Below are 13,793 nucleotides of genomic sequence, written 5' to 3' on the forward strand. Positions count from 1 at the left end.
ACTCACAGAAAGGGAGAAAATATTTGCAAAGCATATATCTGGTAAGAGGCCTAGTATTGAGACTATAAAAAGAACTTTTACAACTCAACCATAGAAAACAACCCAATTTAAAAATGGGCAAAATATTTGAATTGACGTTTCTTCAGAACAGATACACAAATGGCCAATAGGCACATGAAAAGATGCTCAACATCTTAGCCATCAGGAAAATGCAAATACAAATTGAAACCACCATGAGATGCCATTTCAACCCCCCACTAGAATGGCTATAATTAAAAAAAAAAAAAGTGTTGGTGAGGATATAGGAAAATGAGAACCTTCATACACTGCTGGTAAGAATGCAAAGTGATGCAGTCACTTTGGAAAACACTTTGGCAATTCCTCAAAATATTAAACATTGAGCTACCACATGACCAAGAAGTTCTACTCCTAGGTATATATGAAGAGAACTGAAAACATATATACACACAAAACGTTCTGTATGAGTATTCATAGCATTATTCATAATAGTTAAAATGTGGACACAACCCAAATGTCCACTGACTGATGAATGGATAAACCAACTGTGTTGTAACCATACAACGGGACGTTACTCAGCCATAAAAATGGAATATTGACACATGCTACTCCATGGATGATGATTGAAAACATCAGGCTGAGTGAAGAAATCCAGTCGCAAAAGCCACATATTGTATGACTGCACTTATGTGAAATATCCTAAATAGGCGACTTCATAGAGACAGAAAGTATATCAATGATTGACAGGGAAATGGGGAGGAACCGCAAATGGCAGTGGGTTTTCTTTCTAGTGTGATGAAGGTGTTCTGGAATTAGTAGTGGTGGTTGCATGGTCTGTGTGAACGTACTAAAAACTACTGAATTATATACTTTAAAAGGGTGAATTGTGTGATAGATAAATTATATCTCAATTTTAAAAAGGGTGAAGACATCTGAACTGGATCTTAAAGGATGTATTCATTGGGCAGACAATAGTAGGAAGAGAATTCTAGGCAGAAAGAATAGAATGAAAAAAGGCACAGAAGCCACAAAAAAGTAATGCATTCAGGGAAGTGACAGTGGCTCTGAGGCTGGAGTATAGATATACACATAGGAGTCACAAAGCGAACACGGTAGTGAAGGGACAAATCATGAAAGGCCTATCTGCTAACCAAGAAGGAGGACATGGGGTGCCTTCATGGAGATTGACGTCTCCTCCCAGGAATAGGACGTAACCGAATTATTTGGCTCAATCTATCTTGTCAAAGAAGCCTCCTTCCATCACCTCAGAATCATCCAACCCCACTCCACTTTGGCAAGCCCAGCACTCACTGTCTCACCCTTTATTAAATACAATTATTTACGGCATTCAAAGTTTTCTCCTCATCAGAATATAAACTCCGTGAAGGCACCCTGTTTCCAATCTTGACTTTGTGAGTGCAAGTACAGAGCACCTTGTGGAATTCCAAACACGGGTAATAAGATTGGCAATTTCGACCAAGTTCTGAGTTTTCTTTACTTCACAAACCTTTGCTCATATTGTCCCCCTGTTGGGAATGCTATCCTAATCACAAGTTTGCTCAAACCTTCACCATCCCTCACAGTCTACTTCAAATGCCACCTCCGTAATTACGCAGGCTTTTCTCGCCTCCCCATCTGGATATAAACTCTCCCCTCTTTTACAAAGGGTGTGTTTTGGACTTTTCTTAGGGTGCTGATTTTGGTATTGATTTTCTTATGGTACTATCCTGCAGTTATTTAAGCATTCCTCTCATCTCACACATCTCTTGCTCCACACCTTCTAGAATCTAAGAACCTTGACATAAGGTCTACGTCTTTCCCACCCTTGCAACTCCCATCACTGTGCTGGGTAGAATCTGAATTGAACTGTTCAATTAGCAGCAAAAATGATGGAATCAGAGACAGAAATAAGCATGATCACAAAACAGAAGTTTTTAAAAATCCTAGAAGAAACTCCACAAAACAGGATGCAGGCAAAAGTAACAGACAGTGTATGTTGAATCAATCTGTGACCACTTGGCTTGTTTACATCTGGTCATTTGCATCACATGGATTTCATTTTGCTAGAACTCCACAAGACTCAGACAAAGAGTAATGGCCTCCCAGCTGCTGCGTTCCCAAGTCTGTGGTTTTCTTATGATATAAACAAAAGATTCTAGAGGTATGGTGTCTGTATTTGCTGATGTGGGTCTGGGGGAGAAATGGGTGCTGGGGTCAGGGGGAGCTTGAGGGAAATCCTAGTGAACTGACAGTTCATATAAGCAACACCTGGAGTGTTAAATCCCCTCCAATTGTTATTTTACTGGAAAAAAAAAATCCACTCTTCCTTTGGTAAATGTAAAAATTCTTTCACCAGCTGCATTCCAATCTGAAGTGTATGGCAGTTCAGGAGAGATGGCAGCTGGAACAGATCATATTCAGGATGTATTGAACATTCGCCAGAAGCTAGGGGATAATCAGAGCCCACAAAACGAATCTTCCTTTAAGAAAATGTGTCAGCCTCAACCTGCCTGCTCAGAGTTTTCTGCTTGTAAACACTGACTATACTGGAAATACACATCCACATCTGATAGGCCTTTTGAATAGAAACTTTGTGATATCAGCTATTCAGGACTTCCCACGTAACTTCATAAAACTCCTGAAGCCTAAGTTTTGAGTTTAATCCTGTTTTTCTGAAATATTTACAATCTACTGCAAAACCAAATTGAGACCAAACGTCTGCTTACATAACCCTGTGACAGGGCCACTCCTGACGAGAAGGAAAGAGGACTAACATTTATTGGCACCACGTCCGTTGCTCTCTTTGTGCTCCATCCTCACAACTCTGGGAGGCAGATACCCACATTTCACATACAAAGGAGGTAACTTGGGCCCAGAGAGGTTAACTCATTTGCTCAACACCCCCAAAGGCAAAATGAGAAGAGTTTCTTTCGTCTGTCTGACTCCAAAGCCAGTGTTCTTTCCATTGTGCTGTGCTACTGGCCAGTACACCCCAGAGAAGTTCTTTCTCTACAATCTGTGAAAATGCTACAAGTGTCTGTGATGCTAACACAGGCACTGGCAACCTTTTTCTGTAAAGAGCCAGACAGTAAACATTTTAGGCTTTGTGTCTCTGTTGCAATTACTTAATTCTGCCATTGTAACAAAAAAGCAGCTATAGATAATATATAAATGAATGAGCATGGCTGTGTTCCAATAAAACTTTATTTACAAAAACTGGCAGTGGGCCAGATTTGCCCCACAGGCTGTTTGCCGACCCCTTCTCTAGAAGGTTCTAGAGTGGGTAGCTTCATGATAATTGCCTTAGAAATCAATGAAAAATTGACTGTTTTCAACTTAAGTGATCAACAAACATGAGTTTTCTATGGTCTATGTGGTCCACGTACTTAAGGAATTTACATTATTTTAGGAAGAAAAGACACAGGCACATAAAAGACAAACAAGGCAGCATGTGGTAAGTGCCAAAGGAGGGGAGTTGAGAGCTGACTGAGGGGCCTCCATAATATTAGAAAACCATGGTCTGCAACCTGATCAAATAATCCTGCACTGGCATCAGAGCTCAGAAGGAGTTGGAAAACTCTCTCAGTGGGCAAGACTGCAGATGAGTCAGGAGTTACCGATGTGAGCCCATTCTGACGAGACCACTTAAGGTTTTCGGCATGTGTCTGATGCTAATCAAAGATAACATCTCCTTTAGACAAACCGAACACATCTGCTCCCTGTCGTGTTCTCAAAAGACAAGCAATTGGCCTAAGGTGCAAGCTAATCGGAGCACTTTTGGAAACTCCTAGAAGTCTTCCATTCTCCTCCCAGCTGACAGGTTAGGCACTGAAGAGCCTGAAGAAGCTACGGGCAAGGAAATCGGGGGTCGCTCTTGGAAGTCTAGGAAGCAGCACTTCCTACGAGCTTACCTTGCTCATGGCAGTCAGCGCAGGGTCGCAGGCAGCATCCAGATCTTGAACCAACAACTGAATACTGCTAGAGATGACACTGCAAACCAAACAAATTACTGTGGTCATAACTTTAAAAAACGACGTTCTGAATGACTGACACAGCCCCTTCCAAATGTTTTGGGCACCTGTGTAAAATTAGTTCATCATTTCGTCAGAAACTCGGAAAACTTGAGTTTCATTTCTAAAGGGAATTAGTGACCATGAGGACCATTTTGGCTCTTTCCTCATTCTTGCTGCATGTCCTAGTCTTATTCAGGTTTGTCCCCACTCAGGGCACAAAATTTCACCACAGCTAGTCTCCCTGTTTATTACACCCAGAATCCTTCACATCTGTCTCCAAAAGTACCTGTTTGTGAAAACGTTTGAACAAGAATAGAACTTGGGGGGAAAAAAAAGAAAGTTGAGACAAGGAGAAAAAATAACACATGAGTGAGAAGAGAACTTTGATTTTTCCACAATGAGTGGCTGATGAGAAAGCTGAAGCTTGGCCCATCCCAATCTCATTTACTGACCGCAACAAAAATGCTGCAAGGTAACACCAGGCAAAGAACTGCATCAAGAAGGCTTTGTAGTTTGAACATCTTGGACAGACAGCCTCCCACCCCAAATCCAAACACACACACACTCTCTCACCCTCCCACGGCTAAAATCAAGCTGCTTCCACTTTAGATTCTAAAACACTGGAGGAGGGGCTGGCCCTCTGTAGATTTAGGGGGGCACATAGGAGGCCTTGGACCTGATCTTCCTACAGGGACGGTCAAAGGAGGCTTTCCTCTCTTTCGTTATTCTAGATAGTGCAACAATAAAGACTGGTAAGCTAAAAGTAACCGCAGGAGGCCAACGGGAGGCAGCTGCACCAGCTTCTAGTGCTTCTTCTTAGTGGCCAGTGGAGAATAATCCTGCCCCAACAGAAAGCCCTGGAAACTTCTGAGGTTCTGTAGTGACCTAAGCCTGCAGCCTGAGACATGCTGTTTCGTGGAGGGCAGGCCGTGAGCAAACGTGTACAAGGTACATACGTGCTGAACGTGTCCATCTCTCCCGTCAGGTTGATGCGCTCAGTCAGACTGACGTCAACTTTTTCTTTGAGTTTTTCTTCTAGCTGTTAGAAAATAAGAGAGAAACAGGCTTCATGGTTACCCGGAGGACTACCATAATAAGAATACTTAACACTGACTGAGTTTCATGATTCAGGTACAATTCCAGGCTCTTTTCATGTATTGACTCAGTTAATTCTCACAACCCATGAGGAGGATTCTATTATGACCCCAATTTTACACGTGAGGAAATGGAGAAGTGATCAACCCAGGAGAGTAAGTGGTAGGACCAGAAATCAAATTTCCTCCAGAACCCGTCTGTGCCATTTAGTACTGAGCTGTACTTGTTTCTTATGATACATTGACGATTCACTTCATTCATTTTAAAAAGGCACTGATTTTTAGGATACTCTTTGCCTGGTGAACCGTAGGCTCCCCCCTAACACTGGAAGCTGCTGGCAGTGGGTGGCAGTAAAATCAGTATTCTAGTATTCACTGAGTGCTACTATGTGTCACCCACTGTATTAAGGTGTTGGGGATACCAAGGCAAAGAAACGAAGCACAGACTCTGCCTTCAGCAGTCCACAGCCTCGGAGAGAAACACTGGCCACGCTCCCAGCCACCTCAAGATCAAATACAACTGACCAGACATCCTCCAAACAGCCTGGGAATTGATTCATCTAGCACTTAAGACCTTATTACACAAACTCTAAGAATAATGAATGTTTTGTCTTAAATTTAAAAACGCTCTGAGGGTTGTGTACATAGTGTACCCTTTTTAGAGGACAATTTATTTTAAAAGCAAAAATTAAATCTATGCACTCTTTAAGCCAGCAATTTTATATCTAAAAAAGTATTTCAATGAAAGAATGAGAACACCGTACAAAGATATGCAGGTATTTTTTGCAGCATCATTACTTCAACCAATATTTACCGAAAGCCCATTTGTACTAGGCTCTGTAATTGAGTTAGGGACTTACTCAGTGAACAAAACAGGTAAGATCCTGTTTTCATAAAGCTCTAGTGCTTTTTATGATAGAAAAACTGGAAACAATCTACACATATATTCACAAGGGACTGGTGAAACAAATTATGGCGCAGACTTACAAATGCTTCAACTCTTCAGTGCTGATAATAAAATCCTAACTTCTAACCATGATTTGGGTCCTGTCTCTCTCTTTCCTGCCCACATTTTGCTTTTCCCCTTGCATGCCTGGCTTCACAGTTACATCGACCAGTTCAAGTTCTGGAAATACCAAAGTCTTTTCCCCCTCAGGGCTTTCATACTTCCCACTTCCCACTTTCTCTCCCCTAAACACTGCCTGCTCACCGCTCCTAACCAGCTCCCTTGCTTTGCTCCCCTCACCTCCCGACCCTTCCAAGCTCCTCACTTGGCATCTCCTTGCCAACCCTCAGGTCTCTGCTTCAATGTCACCCCCTCAGAGAAACCCTTCAGGACCACTCTACTTCTGTGGGCAACTCCCTAACTAGCACTGTGTCATTTGCTTCCTTCCTAGCACTTAACACAAAATTGAAGTTACATCTCGGCCTACTTATTTATCATCCGGTGCCATCAGTTCTAAGTTCCACCAGAGAAAGAAACTTGTCTACTCTGTTCATCACTGCTAATTAATATCAAAAACGGTGTCTGGTACATATATAAGTGTTTCATAAAGATCTCTTGAATGAATGAACTACTCTATGAAAGTGTGTTAAGTATGGAAGTGTTAACAATAGTGATACGTTACTGGCATTGTTTTTTAAATTTTATTTTCCAATTCTTTATTGCTTGGATTCTTAAGTCTCTGGGTTTTTTCCCCCCATTTCTTTTTATCCTCTACCCCTGTGATTTTTTCTTAAGGAAACTTGGTTGTGTGCCTGTAGATTTAGTTTAGATTTTCCATAGTTCAGATTTTGTTGATTGCATCCACAAGGCATGAACATGTTCCTTTGTCCCTTGTACTTCTTGTAAATTATAGTTCGATGTACAGTTGACCCTCGAACAACACGGTTTGAACTGTGTGGGTCCACTTACACAGATTTTTTTCAATAACTACGGTAAATGTATTTTTCTTCTTTACGATAATCTTTTCTCTACATTACTTTATTGTAAGAATACAGTATATAATACATACACTGTAACACACAAAACATGTGTTAATCAACTACATATGTTACTGGTAACTTCCAGTCAATAACAGGCTAATAGTAGTTAAGTTTTTAAGGAGTCAAAAGTTATATGTGAATTTTCAACTGCGCAGGGGGTCAGCACCTCTGACCCCCGTGTTGTTCAAGGGTCAACTGCAGAAGCTTGATCAGATTCAGGTTCTTTTTTTTCTTTTTAGGAAACTACTTCCTGATGGTGTTGTGTACTTCTATCAGGAGATACATGATATTTGGTTGTGTCTCTTCTTGTAATGTCAGCAGCCATTGATGGTTAATGCCCAGATCCATTATTCCATTACGAGGTATAAAAGAATGAGATTCTAATTCTATCTTTTCTTCTTCATTTATTAGCTAAAATTCTGCTATAAAGAGATACTTCCCATTGTCCATGATTTGGTTAGCCTGAGGTGTAAGTCAAATAGAAATGGCAGGATAAAAACTTTCCTTTTATTTATCAGTGTTTAATTCATCCCTGTGGTTCCTTAGTATCTTCCAAGGTGATAAATTAATTCATCTTTGACCAGTAGAGCTTATTCAGGTTGGCTCCTGTATTAGTTTTTTAGGGCTGTTGAAACAAATTATTACAAACTTAGTGCCTTAAAACAAATGTATTCTCTCACAGTTGTGGAGGCCAGAAGTCCAAAATCAGGGTGTTGGCTGGGTGGGTTCCTTCGGGAGGTTCTGAGGAAGAATCTGTTCCATGCTTCTCTTCTACCTTCTGGTAGCTTCTGGCAACCCTTGGTGTTCCTTAGCTTGAAGACGTATCACTCCAATCTCTGCCTCCATCTTTACATGCCTGTGTCTTTGTGTGTTAAATCCCTCTCTCCTTTCTAAGGACACCAATCATTAGATTTAGGGCTCACCCTACATGCAAGATGATCTCATCCTGAGATCCTTACTTAAGTATATCTTCAAAGATCCTACTTCCAAATATGCCACATTTATAGTTACTGGGGGTGAGGGCCTGGGCATATCTTTTTGTACATTAAACCTACTACAGGTCCTGAGTACTTCTGAAACGACTCTCAGAAGCTTTAATACTTTTCTTGCTTTTGGCATGTTCTAGGCTCCTCTTGTATATTTACCACCCCAGACCTGGAATTAGTCATTTCTTCAAGAATCGCTGGTTCCTTTCAGTGGAAAATGTTTGTATTTAAAGATCACAAAATAGGGGCTAAGAATGTATTTACTTTTATAATCAGTAAAAATAATTTTCACTAAATAACAAAAAAATTGGCTATATCTATTATGAATCAGCAAAATGGTCTCTGATCTACTACTACTTCTAGAACTTCTAAGAATCTGTTTTAGAAAAATAATGGAAAACATATTGGATGTTCTTTGTAGGATTACTTATAAAAGCAAAAACTTGAAGCAACATAAACAATTATCAGGGATACTGTTAAATAATTTATGGCATATTTTGTAGCTATAACAATGATCATCTAAAGACGTCATAGTGACAGGAAAAATGCTAATGCTATGATGTTGACAACAAAAAGATATGAAAATTAATTAAGTCAAGATTATAGCATGTAGAACTATGTTGACCAAAAACTATTGGAAAAAAGCCCTCTAAATTGCTAATATGATTATTTGAGGGTGATGGGATTAGGAGTCATTTTTATAGCTTTTTTTTTTTGTACCATGGTTATTTTACTTTCAAAATACTGTATTTATATGTGTGTATTCTTTCTCTTTCTACACACACACAAAATAGTCTGGCTCTAACAACAAGCCTTCACAGAACTTTCCCTGTGTGAGCCAATATGACAGTCCCCAAGCGGAGTACACTGCTGCCTCCGCCTCTGGCTAGCTGAACCCCAACTGGGAAGTTTTGGGGGGACGCTTCTTTGGCCACCTGTATTCTTGCTCTAGCTCACAGGTGCTCCAAGCTATACTTTCTGAACAATAACTTATGACTGCCTTCCTATGATCTAGACGTGTATAAATAATAAACCAAAAAAGGGGGCAAGAGCAGAACCTTCCCCAATTACTTTCTGTCTCTTGGCCTTAGGTGACTTCCAGACCACGTGTGAAAAGGAACTTCTAATCCTACATCTAAGGCTGCATGGAAAATTATTCTGGTCCTTCCTCCTTTTAATGGGGAGCTCCAGGAGAGGCACCACCCTTTCCGGCTTCACAGTTCCTGAGCGTCAGCATCCAAACAATAGTCATTTGTTCAGGTAGATTGAGACTGCTCTGTGAATTCCAGGAGACACAGAAAGCCCAAAGGGTTCTGCTTAGCCTAGTGATAGCTCTGAGAATGGAACAACTGGCTGTGACTCATCGCCACCAAAGGCTGGGTCCTAGTACCATCAAGTTTGTTCCTGCTTGTCTCATGCAGGAGATGGGGCTACTGACCTACTTTCCAGAGGGCATGCCCTTTATGTAGCTTACACGACTCCTGGGAAGAGACTGGTCATATTTTCTTGCCCAGGAACTTTTTAACAAGGCCCTTCTGTAAGATGGCCAACTCGGCCGTCTTCTGGCTGCACAGCCAGTTTTCCTCTGTGGGAGGCCAACGGGTCTGCCCACGGCGGCCTTCTTAGGGTCCATACTCTTACCTACTGAGCTATGTGGCCCAAGAGGTTCAGGACAAGGAGGCGGCGAGTGGGCAGCCGGGGCGGCTCACCTGCTGGGTGGTGGCCAGACAGTACTCCGCTGTGCTCAGGATGCTGCAGATGAGGCACAGCTCCTCCACAGTGAACTTGGCCACTTCGGAGCCCTCCTTCTCCTTGAGGAGGCTGCTGATGGTCAGGCCTCCACTGCTGCTTGTGGTTCTGAGGAAAAGGAACAGGAAGTCGTCAGGCTGGGACTTCTCATTTGCTTCTTGAACTGGAAACGACACATCGTTTAAGACAAAGAAAAGGGGGAAGGAAAGGCTGGACATGGCCCAAACAAATCCACAATACAATGAGCCCTTTTCCTATTGACCTCACCTTGACTATCATCTGTTTAAACTCTCCGACCATCAGAAATAGGAAGAGACGACTCCAGCAGTGAGCCAGTCATCAGTCACGCTCACTGTGATGACGCTGACCCTCAGAGAAGGCTGCTCGGCAGCCTCTCGGCTCAGCTTGCCATTTCCTGCTCTGTAGAGCTCATTCAGGATCACGCGGAGCACAAAAGCTGGTTCCCCAATTGTTTCCCTCAGCTAAGAAAACTCTGCATAGGAATTGGTATGTCGTGCTTGTGGAGGGGTACGAAAGTGCATATTGAGCCATGGTTCCTGCCCAAAGCCCTGATTGTCTCAAAAAAACCAAAAGGCATCTCATCCCTGCCCATTGATCAGATCACACATCTACCAAATGTCAAAAGGCAGTTATAAAACTTCCTACTATTTCAACTGTTAGAGTCTAATTTTTTAAAGAAGATACAACCCATGACATTTAGCTTAAAAATAGAAGAGAAATTTCTCCTATTAAAAAAGAAAAAAAAGGCCCGGTTTTACTGGTAATCAAAGATTTGACAACGTCTTTATTTCCAGCACTTATAAGGGTGTGAGGCCACTAGCACTCTCCTCTACTGCTTAGGAACATTAAATTGTACAACTTTTCTGGAGGCATATTTCAGGAGCTTAAAAAAATGTTCCCACGATTGGACAGTAAGTAGTTCTGCTTCTGTTCAAGGATGCTTTGCTGAGTGTTATTTAAAACATCAAAATGGAGAACCCAACCAAATGGTGAACCAACTACACAATTAATTAAGAGAATGATCAGTAAGATTCTCAGAAGTTAACTGAGGCTCTTCTATATGTCTGATTGCCATGGCACCATTAAAAATATTTAATGAAGTCACTGTCACGAGTGCTAACTGGGCTCGGTTGGCCTCCCAGATCCATTCTCTGCTCTTCTCTTCCCTTCTCTGTGGCGCAGGAGACTGACCTCTCCAGACGTATCACCCAGGCTCCTTGGCCCTCAGGCCTCCTGTTTGGGTTCAGCCAATGGGAGATGCCGCAGGAAGTTGTAGAGGTAGAGCGAGAGGTCTGAGTACTAGCTAACTGGTCCTCAAGCTCCCTCTGCTTCGGGGTGGTCCTGTCAGTGACCGTGGGCCTCTATCATGACAGCTTCTCTGGGGCAGCCCTTCGTCCACAGCCCTAGCCCTCAAGTGAGTTTGAAAGTAGCAATAAATACCCACTGTGTTTAGATGCTTCAGAATCCTGTTGGTTCCTTTCACCTTGCTCCTATTTCTGTGAATAGTCGCTTTAGTAACAATATCCCAGCTGTGTATACCGTTTGTTTCCTGCTGTGACACTGACTAATACACGTGGGAAAATGCTCACAGGATGATGCTAAGTTAAAGCAGCAGGGTGTATAGCTCTAAGGAGGACAGTCCCAATTCTGTTAAACAAACAAAAGCGAGAATGGAAAAATATATAGCAAAATGTTAAGCTAGTTTTCTCTGGGTGGTGAGATGATAGGTAATTTTTATTTTCATCTTTGTACTTTTCTGTGTCTTCTAAACTCTAATGAACTTGTATTATTTTCATAATCAGGGTAAAAGTTACTAAACATTTTAAAATAATTTTTATTATAGCCAAAGAAATTCTCATTGGTGAAACATATCTGTTATTTCAAATCTCTTGTGGAGCATAGGGATTTTATTTTCTTTCCTCCAAAGAATGTAAAAGTCTCATATATGACACATTTTAGTGACAATGACAGAAATGGATTCCAGAATTGTTGAATATTGCCATGGGGATGATTTATGAATGCTAAATTCTGAAGTATTACTTTAGATCATATTCTATTACGATCAAAATTGCTACAGCACAACCAAACCATCTCTAAAACTCTAGTTGAATGATCCATTTATTTTAAGCAATATAACAATATTCCAATGCCCCAGTGAATACAGTGAAATCACCATAATGAGGGGCTGTGCTACGCAACGCTATTCCCCCAGTTCCTACCACATGTGTAACCATTAGACTCTATCCAGCATAGCAAGGTACACACACCATGGGAGAGACTGTGGAACTAATCAGACCGAGGGAAAAGCAGACCCATGCCTCCCATCTACTTATCCCAGGACATACTGTCATTGAATGGGGCCTGAATGAAGTGGCCTGTGCTGTTGAAAAGTTATTTCCACCACTCCCCCACTTTTTTGCCCAAGTACCTATCATTAAATCTGTGTAAACTACATACATATATAATGGACTGGCTCCCTTGAGTCCACCGTGGTAAGAACTGACCTACACTGGCAGCCACTATCGGGATGTCGTCTCACGGTCTTGATCAGCTGTGGAATCCCCTCTAGAGAGGAAAACAGTCTCAGACTCTTGGGAACTCAGGAAGGTTGTTTTCCTCCTTGATATTCTTAGCAGTTCAGTACACAACTCCCGAGTGGGTTTCCTTAGAGATACTCACACTTAGGTATGTTCAGAATCTTACTTTATCACTCAGACCAGGAAAAATAGGACTCACTTGGGCAGGTTGCCAGAGAGGATTTTCCAGGCATATTCTCGGAGGTACTTCTGGAAAATGGTGGTCAGAGCGATCATGGGCTCCCCAGTACTGAGCTGAGAGCACTGCACCATGCACTTCTTGTAGTAGACGAAGAGGTCGGCACAGCTGGGGAGCACGGCACCCCCTTCATCAGTGTTGGGCTTAGGTGGCCCCTGGGCTTTGAAATCGGCCACAAACCGATCTATCAGCTCTCCAAGGTTTCTAGGAGGGAGAAAACCTGAAATGTTATTTCATTTCAAGAAAGAGAAAGCAAAAAAAAATAAAATGTGCCTGATTGCCATGAGTAAATCATTCCAAACACTTTTTACATTTAAAATTGGACCCGTTTTTACCAATATCATCATTAACCACCCCCATTATACCTACAGTAACAGCAGCAATAAAATGTGGCATTTGTGTGCTGCTCTACACTTTCAAAGCATTTCATGATTACATTTGGCCCCAGGCCCCTGTGAGGGAGACATTATTGGGCCCTCTAAGAGATGAAACAGGTAAGGGCTAGACAGGCTGTTACACAATTTAGCGGCATACCTGAGCCCAGAATCCCCCTAAGTGCACGTACTGGTCCCACTGCCATATTACCATTTCCCTGAAAATAAGACCTAGCTGGGCAATCAGCTCTAATATGTCTTTTGGAGCAAAAATTAATATAAGACCAGGTATTATATTATATAAGACCCAGTCTTATATTATAGTAAAATAAGACCGGGTCTTATATTAATTTTTGTTCCGAAAGACGCATTGGAGCTGATTGCCCAGCTAGGTCTTATTTTCAGGGAAACATGGTAGTGCCATCTCCCCTTTCCGCAAATAAAAGCCCTAAATGATAGCAATCATTTTCTGAACACTTATGATGTACCAGGCGCTATGTCAACATTTCATAAACATCATTTCAACAAACTTCACTTATTCATCACAATAATCTTATGAAATAGGTATTATTACTATCCTCATTTTCAAAAAGCAAAGTGCAGAAAAGTTAAGGACCTTGTCCAAAGTCACAGCGCAAGAAGGTGAGGTAGCCAGGATTCAAAACCAAGCACCCTGGCTCCAAATCTCATGCTTTTACCCACTCTACCCTGCTTCCTCCTAAAACACAAAAAGGTTATGATGTCAGCAAGTATTTAAGTGTCAGTCACCTAAATGTG

General features: G+C 41.7%; 1 protein-coding gene across 1 annotated transcript in view; it reads right to left on the reverse strand.

Annotated features, from left to right (window-relative positions):
• VPS53 (VPS53 subunit of GARP complex) overlaps positions 1-13,793 on the reverse strand; it is a 134,631-nt gene that overhangs the window by 34,942 nt on the left and 85,896 nt on the right. Inside the window, exons 14-17 of the mRNA XM_074319960.2 lie at positions 12,604-12,846; positions 9,807-9,954; positions 4,988-5,070; positions 3,930-4,008 (exon numbers count right to left, since the gene is read on the reverse strand). Of these exons, the coding sequence (XP_074176061.2) occupies positions 3,930-4,008; positions 4,988-5,070; positions 9,807-9,954; positions 12,604-12,846 (553 nt within the window). The remainder of the gene's footprint in view (positions 1-3,929; positions 4,009-4,987; positions 5,071-9,806; positions 9,955-12,603; positions 12,847-13,793) is intronic.

The sequence above is a fragment of the Rhinolophus sinicus genome, chromosome 12, assembly GCF_057876585.1.
Source record: "Rhinolophus sinicus isolate RSI-liver-muscle chromosome 12, RSI-T2T, whole genome shotgun sequence".
NCBI classification, from domain to species: domain Eukaryota; kingdom Metazoa; phylum Chordata; class Mammalia; order Chiroptera; family Rhinolophidae; genus Rhinolophus; species Rhinolophus sinicus.